The following is a 25,356-nucleotide window of genomic DNA, read 5'->3' on the forward strand; positions in this document are numbered from 1 at the left end:
ATGCATATCTTGAGTTCTACTGATTGGGTGTGTGTTGTTTTTGTCTTGTTTTACTCAGATAAATATTCTCTATTTTTCTAAACTTGTGTGGAATCCTTTTTCACGTAGCTTCATTGTGTTACTGTGTGTGTGCTGCAAAAATACCTTACCCATTGCCTCTTGGGTTAAGCCTGACTGCTCTGTGTCAAGCCACCAGAGGGTGAGCACAGGTTAATTTAAAGCGTCTACCTGACTTATCCTGACTAGGACTGTGGTCCCTACATGGACAGGATGCATACCTCTGCCAACTAGAAACCCAATTTCTAACATTGTTAATTATTGAAATCCTTTAAATAAGAGGTTTTCACACATTAGGCGAGTCCCACAGGAGTGTTTTGCATATCTCACTGTAGTGGATGGCTGCAGTCCACTAGTAAAATTTAACTTACAGTCCCTGGGTACAATTTGTACCATATATTACACATGTTAAAAGGAGGGGCACCGTCACTTTACTTCTGGATAGCAGGGTAAGGTCTACAGAGTTCTATAGCCAGCAATAAAATAGGATTCAGCAAAAAGGCAAAAGATCCAGGGTGAACATGTAGAAAATAAAAATATCCTACAGTCTGGCTTGGCAAGCTGGCAGAATTAAAGAAAAAACATTGTGAGCATAAGCAACAAAAATAAAAAGAACAAAAAAATGTCCTGCCTAAATGTGTCCATATGCATGCAATTAGTTAATTAAAAAATAAGCACCATGTATATAATTTTCATAGAACAATCCGATTCTTCATAGCAGGCAGTAGAGAAATTATGTTCCTTCCTAACAGGCAGTTGTACTAAGAAATGCATGTCAGAGGGAAATATGGGGCAGACTTAACATTTTGTGCTGGGTTTGAATCACAAAAGTGATGCAATTTCAAGGACTCCAGGTGGAGCTCCCTCTAGCTCAAAGAATATCTGCCTACAGAAAGACATTACCGATGCAGAAGAGCAGTAAAAAGCACACATCAGCAAAGAACACACACAAACAGGATAAAGCACAGGAACAGGGTAGAGAAGGCAGAACAACCTTAATTTGAACAAACAGGGAACAGAACCAATAATTGACAAATACACTAGGCTACGACTGGGGTTGACACAGGTAAGGCACAGAACCTCCCACAGCAAGAGGGAAAGTGAATGACTTTGTGCAGCTTACTCTTACAGATAATCAACCTGTAAACCCAATAGAAAGTAAGTAGCAGAAGTGATTCTGTATCTGGCCTTTATGGCACAAATAAGGATTGTATTTACATAGACAGGATAAGCCTTCATAGGCCCAGCAGGAGACACAGTGGTGATTCATAAGTAAATAGAAATGTCACACTGTTACAGTTAAGGCACAAAAGACTACATGTGACAAGCCAAGGAATGGGGCAGGGATTGTCTTCTAGAAACCAGGAGGCAGCCCCTGCACAAATGAATGCACTTATACACAGGTGTTAATGCTGATTTTAATAATGAATATTCATGTATTTGAGTGTTGGGTTGCATTAAAAATGTTATAACTTAGAGAAAAATAATCCATGCATTTGAAGGTGTGCCCACCTGAGTGGTCGTCAGTGTTCACAAAGTGTACTTATTAATGGCTTATTATAATTAAAGGTTAAGGTTTTGTTTGATTAATGTAGTAATATGTCATATTAAGGGTTATGCATTATGTATTAGCTTTATTAATTGTAGGCCTTAACTTAGTGAGGTCTTTGCCTAGTTGCATAGCCTCATGTCAAGTTGCATTTGGTAGGCGTTTTAATAAAATGTCTGCTTAGAGAATTAAATTGTGATTTTCCACTGTACTGTATATGTGCTCATAGCTAAAAGTCTCTCTTATGAGAACTGCTTGCTAGGAGTTGATGCACTTGCTAGTGCAATAATGTTTAATGTAATGTGTGTAAGCCTGACTTTCCCAGGAGAGGACAATTAACTTACTGACTGGAGCATAAGCTGCAACAATATTGTTACCTGACAAGCCAAATGAGGGGAGCGGGACAAGAGGAACCAATCGTCGACATGTGAACCCTGTACATGTAAAATTGCAGATTTGAGGGTTTAGTTTTATTGGACAAAGTGCGAATATGCGATCCCCTGACCAATTAGGATGTGGGAAATAGTTTTAGGAAATCTAACTTAGCCAGATTGCACTGAGAAGAAGACACCTTTTTGCCCATTTTCTATCTTGCCATAAGGCCATTTTTGCCCATTTTTCTGTCTTGAGAAGAGACATGCTTAACTTTACTGCTTAAAGAGATTTTGCCTTTTCTGATCTTGGATGCTGAATCCTGATGCCTTGCTAACCAGACTGATGTCCTGATGACGAAGACTGTCACAGATTGCTGAACCTTATTGAGGAGAGGTATAATGATTATGATATTGTTTGCTATGTCTATTTGCTTTAGTTTCTAGGTACCAACCGCTATTTTGATAGAGCCATGGATAGATATTTTTCCAACTTTGTGTGACTAAATTGTTTTGCAAGAAGCCCAAACATGCTATTCTAATCTGGTGTTAGTTTGGATCCTCACTGATGAAGTTTGCTACATGTAATAACAGCTGATGTCTTTTCTTTGAATTTGCACTGTAACTTTAGAAGGTGTAGTAGATCAAGCCTTGATTATATTGCCATTCTTTCGCAGCTTTGGACAGCCAGTATTGTTTCTGTATGTTTATCAATTAATTTTGAGATTAAGCTATGTGACATTAGCATTGTTAATATAGAGAAATAAACATTCTAACTTTTACATAAAGGTGTGTTACATAAAGGTGAGGTTATTCATGATTGTAAGGTCATGGTGAGTGACAATTACTGACTCCTATTGATTTGCTAATGTTATTGATTGTTACTGGTTATTGATGTGTGCATGTCGCGAAATATGTTGGGAAAACCTCAAAGTGAGTCCAAAGGTCCATCGGCCTTTTTGCGTCTCCCTTGTAAGTTTACTTAATAAGGTCTGACGTGCTAACAGAGAAGGTAGCAGAAGATGGTTTGTCCCATTAAGAGCCCATAATAGATGCCCGGTACGGGTTTGTCTCCTTAAGAGCCCATCATACAGTCCACAGAAAGAGGTAGCAGAGTATTATAATTCACAGAATTGGTGAAATTGGTGAAATTTTGGATTTTCTAGATTCAGTGCTACAAAGTGGAAAGAAAATGTACCCCTAAGTATCTAAAATGACTTCCCTAGAATATTGGAGCTTGCCAATGATTGTTTAAGGATGTTCTAGGCATTCTAGTGACAGTGCGAATGAAGTAGGTTTTGCGCTTGCACAGCTTATGCAAATCACAGGTGAAGTGGTATGTTTATGAGGGTTTAGGGAGTTTGTGTACTCCAAATGAAGTTGTAGAAGGAGTGTGCGCACTCCAAAGCGTGAGAGTAGGGAAGTCATCGAATTTCACTTGTTTGGCACTTTGTGCTCAAAAATTGTCTACGTGGTTGTTGGTATACGGACCCTGCGTGGTCTAAGACTCCGGAGTATATTGAAAAGTGTATTTTGTTGTAATTTGTCTGGTTTAATAGGTCCATCAGGCGTGGTCGACAAGTCAGAGTGTGAGTCAAAGGGAGTGAAACAATTTTTTGACTGAGATCTGGCGAGTCCTATGTGCACCAGGACAGACCCAGTGATCCAATGAGAGTGAAATTTGTGGGTCGAATTTTGCTTGTGAATCAGGGAAACAGGTAAAGAAGGAGTAGCTGTTAGAGCGAAACACCCTCAGTGAAAATTCCGTAAAGTTTCTGAAGTGATTGTGTTACCCTACCTGTAATAAACTGACAAATTGGGTTTTTGATTTTGTTTAGCACTCGCAATAATTTTGCATTAGTTTCGTGTGAATCTGAGTTTGGGAGTACAAGCCTCAAGACTTTGTCAGCCGCAGTACATGTGAGTGTGACGTCACTGGAGCCGCGCTGGGATAGGTTGGCTAGTGAAAAGGGTCGCCCAAGGATTGGCAGCCGTCTGTGAAGCGCAACTGGTCAAGAAGGTGGGTGAAGAGAATTCTGGGATTAAAAGTCACTTCCTGATTTGATTTGAATAACATAGAGATCGCAAAAATGAAATTTTTCAAAGCTTTAAAGAGTGCTTTAAGTAGTGATACGTACATTTCATCAAGTATAGGGGATATTGCACCGCCAGAAGGTACACCAGCTTACATTGTAATCGAAGAAAAAGGTGGTGTGCCATGTCTTTGGTTGAAGCAATGGTGCAAAGTGACAGAAAAAGATGGGAGTTTAGCATTGCCTGCAAACGGAACATTTAATTTGAGGAGCTTAGAGCATTTGAGGAGGGTGCTGTATGATCTCAAACCCCCTCTGAGACCAGCGCAGTTTGAGGCATTGGCAATCTGGGAGTTAGTAGCCAGACAGCCACAGAAATTTGAGTGGAGGATGAGAAAAGCAGAAAAGACACTAGCAGAGGCTAGGTGGGATCATGACCAAAGGTTTTGGAGTACCGAGACTTTGCAGGGGATTAAGTTGTTTCCTGCGATTACACAAGACAGCGAGAGTGAATAGAGGAAAGCTACCAGAAAAACAAACAGAAGCCCTTTCGAGAGTAGGGAGCAGAGACCAAAGCAGTCTAAAGGACCAGTGACATACGAGGAAGAGTCAGACGATGATGAGTTTATTTTACAGTCATTGAGAAATTTTCCTCCGCCACATGCAGCACTAGAGAGTGATCCGCACACCAGTATAAAGCCCACAGCTCCGACACAGGTTAGCGCAACAATGAGTCCAGTTCAGGTTAACACAGAACCCAATGCAGAGCAGTTTAAATGTACCTATTACTCCCGTAGCACAGAATCAGGTGCCATAGCCGAGTGTCCCGAGAATTTACCCTGATGTACCTGTAGTGGAAACTGCCACAAACTTAATAGTGTCCACAGGATGGGTCTTTCCGAAACCGACACTGGTTCAGAAAGAGCCAACTACACTTTTACTGCGTCAAATGCAGCCTCAAGTAATGCCAAGATACACTCCGATAATAGGGATGCAGACAGATATGTCTGTACTGATGAGCCAGAACATGGGAACTACGCAACCACAGAACTTGAGTGTTAGACCAAGTCCAAATGTGTATCTGTACCTGTCACAATTGGTCCGATGGTACCTTGGTTCGCACAAGAGAAAAACTGTGCAGATGGACAGGGAGTCTTGAGTCAGAATTCAATGAGGGGAGGACTTAACAAGAATATCTGAGTAATCTCTTCTGTGGGACAGACATTTGACGGATCAAGATCATTGCTAGACCTTAGCCAACTTGGAGCTTCTCCAGATACAATGATAGGGTCGAACTTTAGTCAGGGCCTGAAATTACTGACACCGCAGTCCCCGAATACAGGTGCTCAACAAGTGCCACATGCACAGGCTAGTAATATTTTGCTGCAAGGTTTGACTGCCCAACAGTTAACTGAATGGTTGAACAAGCTGAATAACCTGCAGAGTGTTCCTAAGGGAGAGAGTACTTTAACTATACAAGACTAGGAATGGAAGCGGGTGAGCTCATTGAAGGGACTATGAGCGTGAACAGATTAGAGTCCTGCACAGATGCAGAGTTGAGATATCTGTGCCTGAAGATTACGAGGGAAGTGAGTAATATGCATCAAAGGTTAGCAGACCTGGCAGAAAAGTGCAGTATAGAAATAGAGAAAACAAAGCATTTGAAAAGGAGTTACAGGTTACATTTTGACACAAAATACTTTGAGCACATGAGATCTGCAGGGAAGAAGGCATACCTTAAGAAGTTACTCCAAAGCGTCCAGACATGGAGAGCTTTACACAAATGGGTAGGCAGATGGCCAAAGAAAAGAGATGAAAGAAAAATAGATTCTGCAAAACTGACTGCAAATGTGCAGCAGGGCAAGGATCCAGTGAAAATGTTACCAATGAGAGAGATTCCAGGAGGAAATTTTGTTCATGTCCCTTGGAGCAGGAGTGACATTCTGTCATTTACAAATGATTGTCCTAGGTTGAGAGAGAAGCCAGTAGAATGGTACCAGCAGACAGACAGGTTTGTGAAACTTGCAAAGTGCCTGTGAATGACTTGAACACTCTATTAGAGATAGTAGTCCCAGCTGATTTGTGGATGGAGTGCAAGAGGAGCATAGATTGGCCAACAAAGGAACCAAAGAAAATCAGATTACAGTTGCGCCATCTCCTGAGGTAATGACATATTATTACAATGTGATTGAATTCCTGAAGATGAGAATTTTGCCCAAAAACATTGACTGGCAGAGAACAGACCGGACAGCTCAGGAAGCAAAAGAGTCAATACATGCATATTATGAGAGATTGTTGCAGGCATTTAAGCATTACAGAGGTACGGAGACAATTGAGCCGAAAGGCATGATTCATTTTGTGTTCAGATTTGTGGAAGGATTGAGACCTGAAATTAGTCAGATGATTAAGAGTCATTTGATTTGCTGGCAAGCAAAGCCGATTGATGAGGTGTTGCAGTATGCAAAGTACTGTAGTGATGAGATCGAATTGAAGCAGAGAAAGTTGAAGAAAAAGGCGATGGTGATGCAGATCAAAGCGGCACAAACAGGGATGCAAAGAAATTTTACACAGCAGCAGCAGGGAAATGTGATATTTCAAAATCAGATGAGAGGTAGAGGTCGCAGAGGTAATGGAAACCGCAGTCCTGATTTGAATACTGTAGTGGTCCAGAATGATGTGCAGGGAATGAAGAGAGTGTTGCCTTGTCACACTTGTGGAGCGATCGGATATTGGAAGCGGGAATGTCCAATGAGGGTGCAGGAATGTGTCGTTCAGTAAACAAGTGACATCAATTCGTTCCAAAGCACGAGAGGACCGAGAATGAGAGGTCATAATCCGAATTTTCATAATAAAATTGAATCAAATGCTGAATTTTCAACCCATGCAGCAGGTGCAAATGCCAAGTGTACAAATGACACAGTTGCAGCCAATGCAACAGCAGGTTCCCATGGTACCTAGACAGCAAATTCAAATCCATCAAGCCCCAATGGAACAGCAGCAAGTAATGCTTCCTCAACAGGCCACAGGTCAGAGGTCCAACCAAAGTAATAACACAGTTCACCAATTCTCATTACACAGTGAGAGTGGAATAAACGATGATTGGGTGAGCGAGAGTTCGGATGAAGAGGAATGTGTGCTTGCAGCTTCTTTAGAAGTAGATCAGATATGCCCATATGTGAAGGGAAAGGCAATGGCTCACAAGGTTTCATTCTTGGTTGACACAGGAGCTAGACGCTCCACAGTAAGAGGTGCAGAAGTCCTGAATTTGCCACTTTGTCAGCGAGACCAAATCCTCAGGGTACACGCATTGTTGCCAATAGGCCCACTTCCTGGCAGCTCCAACTCTACAAGCGTAAACAGCGCAGAGTCTTGGAGCCCTCATTTCAACTTTGGCGGGCGGTGCAAGTTGAAACTGCTGCGCGGCCGCACTCCCGCGGTGTCTATTTGGAGATCCCCGCCAGCCCAGCGGGGATCTCGGCCGCAACACGGGAGCCGGCTCCAAATGGAGCCGGCAGTGTTGCGGCAGTGCGACGGATGCAGTTGCATCCGTCGCGCTTTTCACTCTCTGCTATGCAGAGAGTGAAAAGCTCCATGGGGCCGTGGCAGGGAGCCCCGCAACTCCCCTTTCCGCCAGCCTTTTCATGGCGGTTCATACCGCCATGAAAAGGCTGGCGGGAGGGAGACTTGTAATCCCCTGAGCAGCGCTGCCCTGGGGGATTAAAACCGCTGGGACCAATGTGGCGGGAAGGTGCTACCGCGGCGCTTCCGCCGCGGTCGTAATCCCATGTGAAGCACCGCCAGCCTGTTGGCGGTGCTTCCGTCAAAACAGCCCTGGCGGTCTTTGACCGTCAGGGTTGTAAATGAGGGCCTTAGAGTGGCCAATTGGGGGGTAGGGAATTAAAGAAGGGTACAGCGGGGAAGGAGACCTGCGGAAACAAGAATCACAGATACTACAGAGAAATATCAATCTCAGAACTCTTCGGAATCTGTCAACTATAAATCTAGCAATCGCTTGAAACAATAGTAAATCATAGCACCTTTCATAAGTTTCAAGAAATGAAAAGTTAACATGGTATTCACTCAAAGAAATGTTTCTTTACATTTCAAAAACTTTCCAAGATACACAATTTCAGTTTGTGTCCGTATTTTACATTAATCATAATCAAATATTCCCTTGAGTTCAAATTATTGCCCTAGCATTTATTCATAACCATTTAAACCTTTTCTGAATAACTGTGCTTATACAATGTATCTCTGTCGGTACTGAGCGACTCCACAAGTAAGCAGCTGAAGTTGAAAAGTGAACACGAGAAAGCTGTAACAGCAAAACATTCGCTTAGTTTGTTATCAATTAAAAAATTTACAACTGATTGCCAAAGATTACTACTTTCTCCAAAAAAAGAATATCAACCTGTTAGAAATGGGGTCTATGGTTGACAGTCAGGTTACCCCCTGTTCAAGCAAGGACCCTCACTCTAGTCAGGGTAAAAGAGAATCACCCTCAGCTAACCCCTGCTTACCCCCTTGGTAGCTTGGCAGAGCAGTAGGCTTAACTTCAGAGTGCTAGGTGTAAAGTATTTGTACCAACACACACAGTAACTTAATGAAAAACACTACAAAATGAGACAACACCAGTTTAGAAAATAGGAAATATTTATCTAAACAAAACAAGACCAAAACAACAAAAATCCGACATACAAAAGTCAAGGTGTGAATTTTTAGAGATTAAACTCAAAAATAGCGCTTAGAAACAAAAATGCTTCGATGAGATGTTAACACGGCGTCGTGACGGAGTCGTTCCCAACAAGCCGACACCAGCGGCGCCGGACACGGAGTCGTGTAGACTCCCAAGTACAGTACCTTTGGTGAAGAGTGAAAACAAGCCGATGCGCAAAGTTGGGGATCGCGGCGTCTGTGCGAAACGTTGAATCCACGCACTTCGAGCGGCGTCGGTCACGACGTGGTGCGGCGACTTCCACAGAGTCGCAGACTTCAGTGGGGCTTCAGCGGCGTCGGGCCTGCGAAGAGTGTCGCGTTCCAGCGAAGGTCACGGCGTCGGGTGCAGGCGGCGTCACCGGATTCAGCAGCGGTGTCGGTCCGGTGTCGTCCGAAGTCGATTTCCTTGGATTTCCACCAGTTTTCCTTTCAAGGGCCCAGTGACTGGATAGGGCACCACTTGTCAGAGCAGGAGTCTCTCCAGAGACTCCAGGTGCTGGCAGAGAGAAGTCTTTGCTGTCCCTGAGACTTCAAACAGGAGGCAAGCTCTAACTCAAGCCCTTGGAGATTTCTTCACAAGATGGAAGGCACACAGAAGTCTTTGCCCTCTTACTCTGGCAGAAGCAGCACTGCAGGAAAGCTCCACAAAGCACAGGCAGGGCAGCACTTCTTCCTCAGCTATCAGCTCTTCTCCAGGCAGAGGTTCCTCTTGGTTCCAGAAGTGTTTCTAAAGTCTGTAGATTTGGGTGCCCTTCTTATACCCATTTTAGTCTTTGAAGTCACCTTTCTTCAAAGGGGACTCACACCTACTTGTGAAATCCTGCCTTGCCCAGGCAAGGCCTCAGACACACACCAGGGGGTTGGAGTCTGCATTGTCAGAGGCAGGCACAGTCCTTTCAGATGAGAGTAACCACTCCACCCCTCCCTCCTAGCAGAGATGGCTAATCAGGAAATGCAGGTTACACCCCAGCTCCCTTTGTGTCTTGTCTAGTGCGAGGTGAAAAACAACCCAACTGTCAAACTGACCCAGACAGGGAATCCACAAACAAGGCAGAGTCATAGAATGGTTTAAGCAAGAAAATGCTCACTTTCTAAAAGTGGCATTTTCAAACGCACAATCTCAAAATCAACTTTACTAAAATATGTATTTTTAAATTGTGAGTTCCGGGACCCCAAACTCCACATGTCCATCTACTCTCTAGGGGAATCTACACTTTAATCATATTTTAAAGGTAGCCCCCATATTATCCTATGAGAGAGACAGGCCTTGCAACAGTGAAAAACTAAATTGGCAGTATTTCAGTGTCAGGACATACAAACCACATTACTATATGTCCTACCTTATCCATACACTGCAGCCTGCCTTTGGGGCTACTTAGGGCCTACCTTAGGGGTGCCTTATATGTAATAAAAGGGAAGGTTTAGGACTGGCAAGTGGGTAAATTGCCAAGTCGAATTTACAGTGTAACAATACACACACAGACACTGCAGTGTCAGGTCGGAGACATGATTACAGGGTTACTTGTGTGGGTGGCACAACCAGTGCTGCAGGCCCACTAGTAACATTTGTTTTACAGGCCCTGGGCACCTCTGGTGCACTTTACTAGGGGCTTAACAGTAAAACAAATATGCCAATCATGGAGAACCAATTACATACACATTTTAAACAGGAGCACTTGCACTTTAGCACTGGTTAGCAGTGGTAAAGTGCCCAGAGTAACAAAAACAGTAAAATCAGAGTCCAGCACACATCAACAACCTGGGGAACAGAGGCAAAAAGTTAAGGGAGACCACGCCAAGGATGAAAAGTCTAACACAACCTTTAAACAGTACTATCAAATAAGAAAATGGATGATGGAAGCTAGAAACCACCATTCATCTTACCGCCCTGAGTGTCTGCTACTCGCTGCTTCAAATGCCTCAACACGGGGAAAATCCCAGGTGAACAAGCAGGAACATGGAAACACCCGACTTCAAACAGAAAAGCTCCGGTCCTCACGAGATCCTCAGAATAGTGAGCAGTGAGAACTGGGCGGGGACACTTAAATAGACTTGTGCCCCGCTCCATGTGCCACACCCAAAGTGCCCCGCCCCAAGTGCCACACCCAAAGTGCCCCGCCCAAGATGGCTGCTACAAAGATACCTGGGACCAATGCCATGAATAAAAGACAATGCGCGCATGGCGCGCTGCAGCAGCCACTAGACTCTGCAAATGGCAGTCTCTGGACCAAGACTATGTGGTGGGAACAGTAATGCACGGACTCTGGCATCAGGCGGTCCCTAGAGCGTGCGCCCAGCCATGGTGTTGACACACTTTCGGGAAAGACAGTCCAGATTGTAGGAGTAACGAATCAGTATTTGAGCAACCCAATTACAGAACCAGTTCAGGTTAAAAATTGGCAACTTTAAAGGATTGTACAAATTTGTAGTCTGTGATTCAAGTCCAGTATCCCTATTGGGAAGAGACCTGCTGTGTGAAACCAGGTGCTCGATTACTTGTTCAAATGATGGAATCGAGATACAGACGAATAGTGATGATGAGAGTTGCTCAGCTCCAGAGATCGAGTGTGAAACAATAAATGAATAGTACCCCCTGATTAATTTATTTTCAGTGTTCACAGTGAAGGAGCTTCCTCCTGATTTATAGGGAACAGTTAAAGAGAAAGTGTGGGATCTGACAGAGAAAGAGACAAGTCTGATAAAGGGAGTTGAGCCAGTTAAAGTTCCTGGAAAGCCGAACTCAATTTTTCTTCAGATTCCCAGTACCACATGCCACAGGATATCCTTATAAAAGTTGCTCAAATAATCACAGAATTTGTGAAAGAAGGGGTCTTGAAAGAAGTGTTGAGAAGCCCGTGGAATTCACCGATAATGGGTTTGAAAAAGCCCTGTGGGAAAGTTCGAATTGTCCAGGATTTGAGAAAAATAAATTACATTGTGATCAAATGTTGCCCTGTGGTACTAAATCCAGCTGTGATAATGTTTCAGATTCCATGTGATGCTGAGTGGTTCACTATCATAGACTTGTCAAAAGCCTTCTTTTCTGTGCCTCTTCATGAGGACAGCCAGTTTCTCATTTGTTCAAATTTTTAGATCGAGTTTACTGTTGGTGCAGAATTCCTCAAGTGTTTTCAGAGTCACCTTCCATATTCAACCAGATCTTTAAAAAAAATGTGGAGTCGTTGGAGTTGCCTTTCCAATCGACATTGGTACAGTACATGGATTACTTGCTGATTGCATCCAAAACGAGGGACGAGTGCAAATATGACACGATTGCCTTCCTGAACCATTTGGGAAAGAATGGTCATAAAGTGGCTCTGCTTAAATTGCAGTACTGTCAATAGGAAGTGAAATACTTGGGTAACCAGATTTAGAAGGGGTGAAGAAAAGTATCCAGAGAAAGGGTCACAGCTATATTGCAGATGAATCCCTCAGCCACACAGAGAGATGTCAGGATGTTCCTAGGTATAGTAGGCTATTGTTGCCAATGGATTCCCAACTTTTCAGTCATTTCCAAGCCCTTACAGAAGCTGACTCAAAAAGAGATTACGGATCCCATAGTGTTAGATCAGGCTTGCATGAAAGGGTTTTCTGGCTTGAGAGAGAGTCTGTGCAAAGCTCTGGCTTTGGGTATGCCTGATTACACAAAATCCTTCACGTTGTTTTTTCATGAGCGTGGTGCATGTTCTTTGTCTGTCTTGACACAGGTCCCTGGAGGTGTACACCCCCCCAGTAGCATATTTTTCAGCTACCTTGGACTGTGCAGCAGCCTTACCAGGGCGTTTGCATGCAGTTGCAGCGGTTGGACAGAGCCTTACACAGGGTGAAGGCATTGTGATGGGACATCTTTTGACCATAATGGTCCCTCACTCAGTTGAAGTTTTGCTTACACACAACACGACCCAGTACCTGACAGGTGCAAGATTGACCAGATATGAGACAAGTATTTTGGGATCACCAAATTTGTCATTGAAAAGATGTACAGTATGGAACCCGGCAACCTTGCTTCCGAATGAAAATGTTGAAATTGAGAAATTTGAAGTCAATGAGCATGATTGTCTTGAAGTAACTGCACAAAACCAAGACCTGATATTAGAGACACCCGATTAAAAGAAAATAATCAAATTATCTTTGTTGATGGTTCCTGTTTTAGAGACAATACAGGAGTACTGAGAGCCGGATATGCCGTGTGCACAACTACTGGTATATTGGAGGCGTCTTGGCCTCGAGGAGTATATTCTGCATAAGTAGCCCTTACTAGAGCATGCCATGTTTCTTCTCAGCTTAAAGCTACCATCTATACAGATAGCTAGTATGGATTTGACATAGTCCATGACTTTGGCCAATTGTGGTCACAGAGCGGTTTCATGACCTCTTCTGGCTCACCAGTGAGAAATGATGAGATAATTAAAGAATTGTTGCAAGCTATCCAAATGCCTCAAAAAATTGCCGTGGTGAAATGCAGTGCACATCTGAAATTGCAAGATTTTGTGTCAATGGGAAATGGGTATGCGGATCAAGTCGCACGGTTTTGAGCATTGAACTCTATATCATTCAAAGATAAGTGGGAATTGTTACCCGAAGAAGATGAAGCATGACCATGTTTTGCATTGCAAGTGATTTACACATTGGAAGAATGGAAAACATTGCAGGATAATGTTGACAGGGAGGAAAAACATTCATGGAGCAAAATGAAATGTGCACAACGACAGGATGAATTGTGGGTTTCAGAAGAGGGTCAATTAGTTTTGCCAAACAGTCTGTTGTCTCAAATGGCTAGGTATTTCCATGGTCAAGCACATATTGCGAGGATGCCATGAGTCGCCTGTTCAAGCAAATTTGGTTCAATCCAAGGTTTAGACAAGTTGCTGAAGCAGTTTGCCATTTTTGCGTCATTTGTCAACAAAAGAATGCGGGAAAAGGCACAGTGGTTAATTTGAGCCACATTGGGAGAGCATGAGGTCCATTCAGCAGAATGCAAATGGATTTTATTAAGATGCCTGTGTGTGAAGGTTTGAGATATGTGTTGGTGGTTGTCTGCATCTTTAGTCAATGGATTGAAGCATACTCTACACAAAGAAATGGCAGTCTCACAGTAGCAAAATTACTGCTTAGGGAACTAATACCATAATTTGGGATTCCGATCTCTTTAGAATCAGATAGGGGAAGTCACTTCAACAATGACGTGATTAAATTACTGTGTGCAGCATTGAGCAGAAGTTGCATTGTAGTTACCGTCCTGAAGCATCAGGCCTAGTGGAACAGATGAATGGTACCTTGAAGTCAAGAATGGCAAAGATGTGTGCGTCCACGAATTTGAAATGGCCCGACGCACTGCTGTTAGTACTGATGACAATGAGAAACACACCCAACAGGATTGTCACAACACACAATCCTCCTGGGCAGAGCAATGAGGTTGCCAGCGTTGCCTGCAAATGCAGTTCTGAGCATTACAGATGATATGATGTTGGACTACTTCAAAAGTCTGGCTGATGTGGTTCGCTCTTTCTCTCAGCAGGTGGAAGCCACCACACTGCCACCAATCCAAGCTCAAGGACATACCTTGAGAGTGGGTGACTGGGTGGTGGTCCGGAAACACGTGTGGAAGACATGTTTAGAGCCTCAGTGGAAAGGCCCTTTCCAGGTGGTTCTGACTACTACCACAGTTGTGAAGTGTGCTGGAGGTCCGAACTGGATGTATGCAAGCCACACGAGAAAAGTGGCATGTCCTTTGGATGATGAGGAGGAGTTGATGAGAGTACCAACAATGAACAGACAAGCCTCAGAGCAGGAAAGAAAAAGAAAGAGCATGTATGTCGGAACAACGCATGCTGGAACCACGCATGGCTGAACAACGCGGTCGGAACAACAACCGAGTTGTTACCACTAAACCAAAAATGACCCACCCCTAAAATTACTGCATCCCCTCACCCCACCCCTAAAACCTAAACTACTGCAACCTCCCACCCCACCCCTAAAACCACCCCAACCCCCCATCCCTGCACTCTAAAATTACTGTGACCCCCACCCCGCCCCTAAAACCAACCCAACCCCACCCCTAAAACCTAAACTACCCCAACCCCCATCTCCTCTCCTAAAACTACTGTGACCCCCACCCCGCCCCCAATACCTAAAATTACCGCAACCCCATCCCTAAAATTACCACAACCCTCCAACCCACCCCTAAAACCACCGAAACCCCCACCACGCTCCTAAAACCTAAAACCACTGAAACCCCCCACCCCACCCCTAAAACCTCTGAAACCCCCACCCCACCCCTAAAACCTAAACTACCCCAACCCCCCACCCCTACCCTAACATTTCCACGACCCCCCACCCCACCCCTAAAACTTACAATTAACCCAATCCCCCAGCTGCCCCTAAAATTACCCCAAACCCCCACCCCATCCCGCCCCTAAAACCTAAAAGCACCACAAACCCCCACCCCGCCCCTAAAATTACTGCAACCCCCCACCCGCTCCTAAAACCTAAAACCACCACAACCCCCCACCCTGCCCCTAAAATTACAGCAACCCCGCCCCTAAAACCACCCCAACCCCACCCCAATAAACAAACAGAGCAAACTCCAGACCCGAAGGGGGAAGGAGTTGAGGCAGGTCAAAGCCAATTTGATCTGACTCCTCCTGAACCAGTTGCAGGTCCGTCAAGAAAAAACCCTGCAGAGCAAGAAGAAGTTTCTAGTTCAATACTGAAAAAAGCAATAACCAACGGTCCACTGAAAGGAGGTACGTGGCCGGAGTCACAAGCAAAGAGAAAGGAAGCAGTTGTTGTGACAACAATCGAGGAAGAAGTAGATACGACAAGAAGAGAAGAACTAAGTGAAGGAGAACTGAATGGAGATCAAAAGTTGAAAACAAAGAGAATTGCAAGTCAAAGGTACGCATGTCCTGAATGGGCATATGCAACTACAAGTGAATGGCAAAGAGAGTTTATGTGTTTTTGTTTTGATCGAGACATTCCAGGTCAATATTTTGGCACTTGAAGGGAAGTAATGAACTGAACTGTTGAGACAAATTTAAAAAGTGCAAAGAGAAAGTCACTATTGAAAGTAACCAGAAAAAACTTTAATAACCTGATTTTGACAAAATAACCATTTTGACAAGCTGCTAACTCAATTTTTGAAAAGCTTACCAATTTTAAGAAAAAAGGAGCCTGGAAGTGAGACTGGAAGATGTAAATAACTGCTGAAAGAAGATTTTTGTTTTTGATTTATTTACAGCATACTGAATTTTTCTCTTCTATTTTCTGATTCTTTACACATCATGAGTAACATTAGCCAGCAGAGTAGGAAGACTAGGTGTTGTAAATACATGAGTATTAGTTGGCAATTGAGTGTATGATATTGTGTGTGATATTGATTGTGGGTGTGACTGGTTTTGACGAGACTAAAGCCAACCATACTTCAGCTTTAAAGACAACTACTGCATTAACAGCAATAAAGAAGTTTAGGTTAGATGAGAAATATCTGCATGTAGATAATGCCCAAGGGGAACTTTCTTCCAATGTCTTCTATCACTTATTGAGTGAGTATGTTGAGACGATGGATGCAAAGAATTGTTATGTGTGTACGCAGATTCCTTCATCAGAGAAAGAAAGAGTTACTTATCATAGTTTGCCTCTAACTTATGGGATAAGTTGTAGCCTGTTACTAACCAGATTCTATAACCAGGAGTACCTTCAGTATTTCTACTCCAATCATGATGTTGGGTTTTTGTTTGTCCCCATAATTAGGTACCTGAGTAGAGTAGCTAAGGACAATGACATAGTATTGGTGAGAGTTTTTTTCAAGCCAACATTAACTTTTGGGACTGCTTACACTCACAGAAATAACCTGACATGCTTGCTTGCACCTTTAGAAAAGAGCTTCCTAGCTCACACAGATGACAGGAGAAGGGGATTAAAGGAAAAGTTAGAAAAGGGTTTAGAGAAAAGGACTTTTAGAAATGATTATGCTTATAGTGCAAAAAACAAAAGGGAAATTAGCTTTAAATGCACAACATGTAGGGAAGCTTTGTGTATATAGGCCTAAATCTAGTACTGACAGTTTGTTTGTGGGAATGAGTGAATGTAGGCATGTGTTTTTGTTTCAGAGTAAATGGACATTTATGTTGACTGGACAGGATCCAGCGATTCCTGGCATATATTACATCTGTGGACTTAATGCTTATTGCCGTCTTCCAAGAGGATGGTATGGTACATGTTATTTGGGAATAGTTTTCCCAAATATTTTCCAACTGACTGACTTAAAAAGGTTACTGAAATTAACTGATTTACATCACATTAGAGAAAGGAGAGAGTCTTCTTCTGGTATAGTGGGAGATATATGTGGAGCAATGATTCCTTCAGTCGGAGTTGTTCTGAATTTGATAAAGATTCGAAAGTTGTCTACCATTGTGGATAACATACTGACAAATTTTTCAGGAGCCATGATCCTGATAGCTAAAGAATTAGCTGCGGAAATAGCTATGACTCTTCAGAACTGCCTTGCACTAGACATTCTTTTAGGGAAAGATGGCAACGTTTGCAAAAAGTTTAATTCAAAGCATTGCTGATCGTTTACTCCTGATAATAGTAAAGAAATTAGAAGCTTTCTTACTAATCTGACTAATGAAAGTGCTGATTTGAAAGAGTTGAAAGAACCAGATGTTTGGGATAAAGTTGGCAAAGGATTTGCTTCAGTGGGAAATTGGCTCAGCAACATTGGGAAAGGGATCTTATTGAAAATAATCCAAGGGATATTGATTATTTGTAATTTGGATAATTGGAGCATGGGGAATGTGTAAATTGTTTAGAATGATTACATTGAAGAAGATGAAAAATGATCAGAGAAGGGAAGAAATTAAAAGAGAAACATTGTTTTGGGGAAATTCAAAAAGGAATTGAGGATTTAAAGGGATTGAAATGACAGAATTTTAGCTGATGCAAAACATTGTGTGAGAAGATTTGGTGTGATGACATATTTGGTCATCAGAGGAGGGATTGTTAACGCTGATTTTAATAATGAATATTCATGTATTGTGAGTATTGGATTTGCGTAGAAAATGTAATAACTTACAGAAAAATAATGCCCACATTTGAAGGTGCCCACCTGAGTGGCCGCCAACATTGAAGAAGTGTATTTATTAATGGCTTATTAATATAGAAGGTTAAACTTTTGTTTAATATAGTAATATGTCATATTAAGGGCTATGCATTATGTATTAGCTTTATTAATTGTAGGCCTTAACTTAGCAAGGTCTTGGCCTAGTCGCACGGACTCATGTCAAGCTACATTTCTTAGGCATTTTAATAAAATGTCTGCTTAGAGAATTCAATTGTGATTTTCCACTGTACTGTCCATGTGCTCGTAGCTAAAAGTCTTTCTCATGAGAACTGCATGCTAGGAGATGATGTACTTGCTAGTGCAACACTTTTTAATGTAAAATGTGTAAAACTGACTTTCCCAGGAGAGGACAATGAACTTACTGACTAGAGTATAAGCTGCAACACTATTGTTACCTGACGAGCTGAATGACAGGAGCAGGACAAGAGGAGCCAATCGTCATCATGTGAACCCCGTACTAGTAAAATTGCAGATTTGAGGGTTTAGTTTTATTGGACAAAGTGTGAACATGCGATCCCCTGACCAAATAAGGTTGTGGGAAGTAGTTTTAGGAAATCTAACTTAGCCAGACTGTACTAAGAAGAAACCATTTTGCCCATTTTCTATCTTTCTATTAGGTCATTTTTGCCCATTTGTCCGTCTTGAGAAGAGACTTGTTTAACTTTACTGCTTAAAGAGATTTAGCCTTTTCTGAACTTTGATGCTAAATCCTGATGCTGTGCTAACCAGACTGATGTCCTGATGACGAAGACTGTCACAGATTGCTGAACCGTATTGAGGAGAGATGTACTGACTATGATATTGTTTGCCATGTCTATTTGCTTTTGCTTCTGGTTACCAACCGCTATTTTGATAGAGCCATAATTAGATGTTTTTCCAAACTTGTGTGACTAAATTGTTTTGCATGGAGTCCAAACATGTTAATCTAATCTGGTGTTAGTTTGGATCCTCACTGATGAAGTTCGCTACATGTAAAAATAGCTGATGCTGAATCCAACTTATGTAACATCATTTGCACATTTTTTCTTGCTATTAATTTGTACTGTAACTTTAGAAGATGTAGTAGCTCAAGCCTTGATTAGATTGTGATTTTTTCGCCGCTTTGAACAGCCATTGTTGTTTCTGTATGCTTATCAATTGATTTTGAGATTAAGCTATGATACATTAACATTGTTAATATAGGGAAATAAACAATTAACTTTTACAAGAAGATGTGGTTATTCATGACTGTAAGGTCATGGTGAGTGACAATTACTGACCCCTATTGATTTGCTAATGTTATTGATTGTTATTGGTTAATGATTTGTGCATGTACTGGATATACAGTATGGTGGGAAAACCTTGAAGCGAGTCACAAGGTCCATCGCCCTACTCGCGTCTCCCTTGTAAGTTTACTTAATAAGGTCTGACGCACTAACAGAGGTGAGGGCAAAGTAGCACACTTACATGACACAAGCGCCCAAGTGGGGTATGCATAGCAAGCACTAGAAAGGAGCCTAATACCTGTGGCAGAATAGTTAGAAGCAGGTTATACAAGAAAAACTGGAAAACAAATGGTCTAGTGAAGCACAAGGATTCTAGAAACTGTAACAATTAAAACTGGAACTTCAAGGAAACTGGAGACTGCAAGAGAAACACTGAGAAAGGGAACATTAACAGGGAGCAAAATTTAGGAGACAGGCTAAAAAATGCAAGATCTGTGACAAACGAATAAGCAAAGGGAATTAATAGCAGAACAGAAGGAACAAACTAGGAACAATTAGAAAGGGAGCAGTCAAAGGGCTTCACTTGACTGTAGAAAAAAGGCTGACAATGGAGAAAAACAAATAAATGCAGGGCTGGGAGAAATTTGCAGCAAGGTGCACAAGAAAAGGACCCAGGCCCTCGCTATAGTAAGGCAGGAACTGGACCGGAAATCAGGAAACAAGAGATCTGGTACATAGAGGTTCAAACTTCAACGCATGAAGAAGAATCTTCAGGCAATGTCAGCTTATAAGCAATTACAGGCTGCAGCAAGCCCAAGGTGGGGGTCACATGATTGGGAGCAGAAGGCTAGTCAAAGGTGTGTGCAATTCCCCACTCTCACAAGTGCCAGAGAAAAGAATCCAATGCTGAGGAACTGCAGGACTACTCCCATTGAAAGCAGTGCCCAGGAGATGTAGACCCTATTGAAAACTTGGCTGTGCATTATGGATCCTGTATCCCATGGAATCAAATGTAGGTTTTTCCACATTGTACAAGATTGAAATGGGAAGCAGGCAGGAGTCATGCAGGGGACATTGGAGGAGTTGTAGTGATGATTTCCAAACTGCATTTGGTCCATGTACAGTCCTCCGTAGAGGTGGAACAATAGAATTGTAGCACGCAAACCCTAACAAACTGTTGATTTGGGATTTATTTTCCAGCACAAAACTTTATTTGGGCTGGAAAATATCCTTAAAATGATGTGAAAATAGTACTAACACTGCTTTGCATTACTTTGCATCAAGAGACAATACCATGGATGGTGCACGGGTGTTGCTTTGCAATCACATATGGCTTTTCATGTAAAGGCCTATCTACTAACACTTGTAGACAGAGAGGTGTACCTAAAATAATGCCTCTTTAAGTCTGGCAGTAACTTGGGGTACTGTTTTCAGTTTTTAAGCTTTCTCCTACTATGCTTGTGTGCTGCACTGTCAGCGCACAAACAAAGTGGGAAAAAAGTCACACCATGTATAATCTTAGTATTTTGTAATGGAATGGCATCCTTCCAGTACAAAACACAACCTTGACATCACAGACACACACCCCTGAACTTTGGTGCAAGGTTGTATGCTTTGAGACATAGCAGCCTAAAGCGCACCAGTGAATGGAAAGAGATGAAAACGGCACCATATTTTAGCAGATATGGCTATACTCTCCCTTTCTCACAACACAGCACAGCAACACTGGTTGCTGTGCTGCACTGACTGAAAAATTAGTCTAACTGTACGACTTTTATTGGTGTAAAGAAAAGGTGAAAACAACCGTGAATAAATGAGAACATGGCTTATTCACAAAAGGATGTCTGAAAAAGGAATACATAGATAAAAAGAAGACAATTGGTAAACTTTTACCACACAAGCTCTGTCACTGAAGTGCAATTCTTTCTAGGTACATGTTCATATGTGACCAGGCAACATTGTGTCACTTATAGTGCAAGAGAGCCATAGGCTGACCAATTGCCACAATGCATATGATGTGGTTGTCAGAAGCAAAATTTTAATGATAGTTGAGCAGACCAGTGGATGAAGAGGGCTGACCCAAAGCTCAGTATATAGGTGTGTATTTATTATTCATGATTGTTTTATTGTCCGGGGCTAGTGAAAGTTGTCTTTATGACTGAAAAAGCAATAGTAATGTGTTGGGTGGGGCAGTCAGTGTCTGTGAAACTAAAGGTATCCTCAGACTACTTTGGTATCTGATGAGTCTTTTGGTCTTTTGATTTTTGTAATGTTGTTTTTACTTCACTTGACCATCTGGTGAGGGTTTTCAAACATTCCCTTATTAACTTGATGTGAAACAAATACTATGAATAAATAGATCTCATCTGAGTATACTGTTAGCCTTCATCATTCGTTCATTATGATCTGCAGCACAGATAATTTAAATGCTTCTTATCTAATCTGTTCAGTAGATTATGTCAGCTTAAAGTCTTTTGGTTCATCTAAAATAAAGAAGGAAAAATGCAAGTAGCAATATAGAAAAATAGTTAAGGCATGCTGCATTTTTAAGTAGTGATGTTTTGCTTCTGGACAGGTGTTTCTAATGACTAGGAACTTTTCTTTCTAGATGAAGGATGTGTTCTTCTTCCTGTTCTTCCTGAGTGTGTGGCTCATTGCATACGGTGTGACGACTCAAGCCTTGCTTCACCCTCATGACTATCGAGTGGAGTGGATATTCAGAAGAGTCCTCTACCGTCCATATCTGCAGATATTTGGGCAGATCCCACTGGATGAAATAGATGGTAAATATACCTCTCCTTCATTAACTGGGATTGTGGACATGTTTGATGAGTGGCAGATGATGTATTTTCGCTCTTCACTCTTATGTAGTGCAGTTGTGAAAACAAGTCTTAAAAAAACATGCAATAGTGTTGGACAAACACTACAAGCGTAATGTAGTGTAGAACTGCAAGCTAGAATGGAGTTTGGAATGGTTGTGCAGAAGGAAGCAATGCAAAACATTAAATTTCTTTGAAATATTGTAGATGGTAAAAGCTTTGACGATATCCACATTTCTACTTTTCAAAAACTGGAATTTTAGAATTAAAATATCTATGGACAATTGGTTGATAAAAACAAATTCACCTGGGCGAGAAATGTTCGTAGTCTTCAAGAATTGTTCTTAAAAGTGTAGAATAAGTTTTAGTGGTCAACTTTTAAATTTTCAGTATTAGTAAGCCATCCGTATATCTACGTGTAGACCTGCATGCCTTCACCCTCTCAAATCAGTGGAGCCTCCTACAACAGAATTTACATGTGTAAACTTACTAATAGTAAGGTAACAATGGGGCAGAGCTCTCCCTTTGGTAAAGGTGTAGGGAAATTAGTATTTATATTCATTACAAAATGATTAACTATATTTCAATTCATTATAAATATTTGTTTTTAACCTGTAACTAATAAACTAAAATACAGCACAGTAACTGATTCAATTAAATGTGAATTCAATAATTAATAATAATAAAGTAATTTATTGTAATTTGTAAACAATATTTTAAGAACTCCCACCTCCACTAAAAAATTTTTAATATGTACTGGATTTTGTTAAAATTGAAATTATTTAATTATTTACATTTTTTTATTAAAGTTGTGCATGTGTGTTTGTATTGGAAAGTACCTCACCAAACCTCTACTTAAACGTCCCTAAACTCCTCCTATTTTATAGTATTACACATTTTCAGTCTTTTCCACTTATCCCTCCCATGTTTACCACTAAAATGTACACCTACATGTGCGGTGATCTTCACCACAGTTGCCAAGATTGGAGATCCCTGCTCTAACGTCTAAGATCTCTGCACAGAAAAGATAGGATAGGTGGAGGTCTCTGACAAAGGTTTGTGAATACAGGTGCAGTACTACTTAATATATTACAAAATGCAGTTTGGTAGTCTCTTGGAATGTAAGATCATGAAACCTAATAACATTTTAAATTATTGTTTAATTATCTGCATTAGAAAATTTGAAGTCATTATACAGATTAGGGACACAATTCACAAGGTAGTTTTGGCCATAAACATACGTTTATAGTCAAAAATACCTTTTTTACATCTGCCAGAATTCCTCAGAGGAATTTGTTGTGAGCATAAATGCATTTCTTACTTTGGATTTCTCTTAATCTTTTGTGGAGAAATCTATAGTAATAAACACCACTCAAGGCATGGTAAGTGAACATTTCAAGGCGTGGTACTGTGAGAAATTGGGGTTTTGATTGAGGGGATTTGTGGATTGTCATTGCTGGAGCTTCATGGTGGCAGTCACGTTGCTGTAGCACAAAGTGCAGATCTCCCTTTGCCGGTCATCGTTGGGAGTCGCTGTAGTTTCACTGAAGCTTTGTGTGGTGGTCATTGCGGGCGGCAGAGTCTTGGCACAAATGGGCCCATTCATGGACGTGAAGAGCTCAAAACTTCAGGATTTCACCTTTCTTTGCAGAAGAGTGTACTCTGATGCCAGCCAAGGGTCCAAGACATGGGGAGGCACCACTTGGGGATCAGAGACTTACTCTAGCAGAGGCCAGCAGGGCTCAGGCAGATCCTGTTGCATCAGGACCGCTGGGCCGTTGCAAAGAGGTCTCTAGTGTTTGTTGTGTCCCTATAGCTCAAAACTGGAGGTCAGTCAACTGACCCTTGGTGTCACTCAGGTTACTCTGGGATGAAGGGAGCACGTCTAATCTTCCTTCTCAGAGAGCAGGAGAGGACTCAAGTAGCAGGGCAGTCCTCTGGGGAGCAAGGCAGGCCTCAAGCATCAGGGCAGTCTTCCACAGAACAAGGTTGTCTTTCTTCTGTAGTTCAGGGGCACAGTAGTGTACATAAAAGGTGGTTCAAGAAGCCCAATATTTATACCTGGTACGAGCCTTTAAAGTGGGGGACATCCTGGCTACACCCACATCTGGTTCTGAAAAGTTCTCCCCTGCCAAGGCTTCAAGTAGTTTGTAGTCACAATAGACTGGTGTCAGCTCTCTGTGTGTGTGTGATGGGGGTAGCCCTATGAAATGTAATTGGGGCAGGGAACAGCTCTGTACCAGCCATCCTAGCAGGATGGCCCATCATGCCAACACCTAGTCCCCATTTTTCCCACTGCCTGGGAGGAATACACAAAGACCAACACTTGAGCTAATCACTGTCATGTGATCCAGAATATTCATGGCAGGCACAAGTTACTAGGCCAACTTTCTAAAAGTGGAAGAATTGTGACTTAAAATCTGACTTTACCATTAAGGAGGGTTTAAAATTATAATTCATTTGAGTGTAAAGATAATTTTTTCATCTGAAACCCCAAACTTAAGTTCTCAACTACTAGTTGTAATAAGTGTAATAAGGTAACCCAATGTTATCCTACGGGAGAGATAGGCCTTGCAGTAGTGGAAAATGACTTTATGAGTTTTACACCACCAGGACATTGTAAAACTTAAATCATCTCATACTACTTTTTAAATACAATGCACCCTGTTCTATGGTCCTTTAGGGCCTACCTTAGGGGTGGCATATGTATTAAAAAAGAAAGTTTAGGCCTAGCAAAAAAATTATTTTGCCAGCTCAACAGGGCACTTTAAAACTGCACTACAGACTGCAATGGCAGCCCAGGTCTGAAACATGTTTTAAATGCTGCTTTAGTAGGGGGCACATTTAATTTAGAGGCCCTGGATACATGTAGTACCATTTACTACAGAATAACAAGTACACTAAATGTGCCAGTTTGGTGTAGGCCAGTTGTACCGTGTTTTAGGGAGAGCACACACACACTTTAGCACTGTTTAGCAATAGTAAAGTGCACAGATCCTAAAGCCAACAAAAACTAAATCAGGAAAAGAGGAGGGATGAAGGCAAAAGTTTAAGGTGACATTGCAGAGAAGGCCATGTCCAACATGTATGTTTTGGAAGTTTATGAGCACCCACAAAATTATAAATGTATGAGTTGTCTCAAACTCCTGCCAACCTCATTACATCCTGAAAACATTCTGAGATAACTCCCTCACAGGATTGGAAGGAATATAAATCACCTTAAATGTATTTGGGTGTAGGGAAACAGTTTTTTTCAAGAAGAAAGTGGAGAGAAAAATGTGTGTTTGCACAGGAGGCTCAATTCCCCCAGTGAGGAGCTTTTCAAGTAAAAGTTAGTTCAGATGCAGATCTATGACTCTGCCCATATGTTTACCTTTCTTGTGCTGAATAGGGCTAAATTACTAAATATGCAGATACAGTTCTACAATATACAATTTTTGATAAGCAATAACTTACATATTAAAGCAATAAAAAACATATTT

General features: G+C 41.8%; 1 protein-coding gene across 1 annotated transcript in view; it reads left to right on the forward strand.

Annotated features, from left to right (window-relative positions):
* The window catches only part of TRPM5 (transient receptor potential cation channel subfamily M member 5), a 462,539-nt gene that overhangs the window by 191,512 nt on the left and 245,671 nt on the right, over positions 1-25,356 (forward strand). Inside the window, exon 18 of the mRNA XM_069221458.1 lies at positions 21,664-21,838. Within this exon, the coding sequence (XP_069077559.1) occupies positions 21,664-21,838 (175 nt within the window). The remainder of the gene's footprint in view (positions 1-21,663; positions 21,839-25,356) is intronic.

The sequence above is a fragment of the Pleurodeles waltl genome, chromosome 3_1, assembly GCF_031143425.1.
Source record: "Pleurodeles waltl isolate 20211129_DDA chromosome 3_1, aPleWal1.hap1.20221129, whole genome shotgun sequence".
In the NCBI taxonomy this organism is placed as follows: domain Eukaryota; kingdom Metazoa; phylum Chordata; class Amphibia; order Caudata; family Salamandridae; genus Pleurodeles; species Pleurodeles waltl.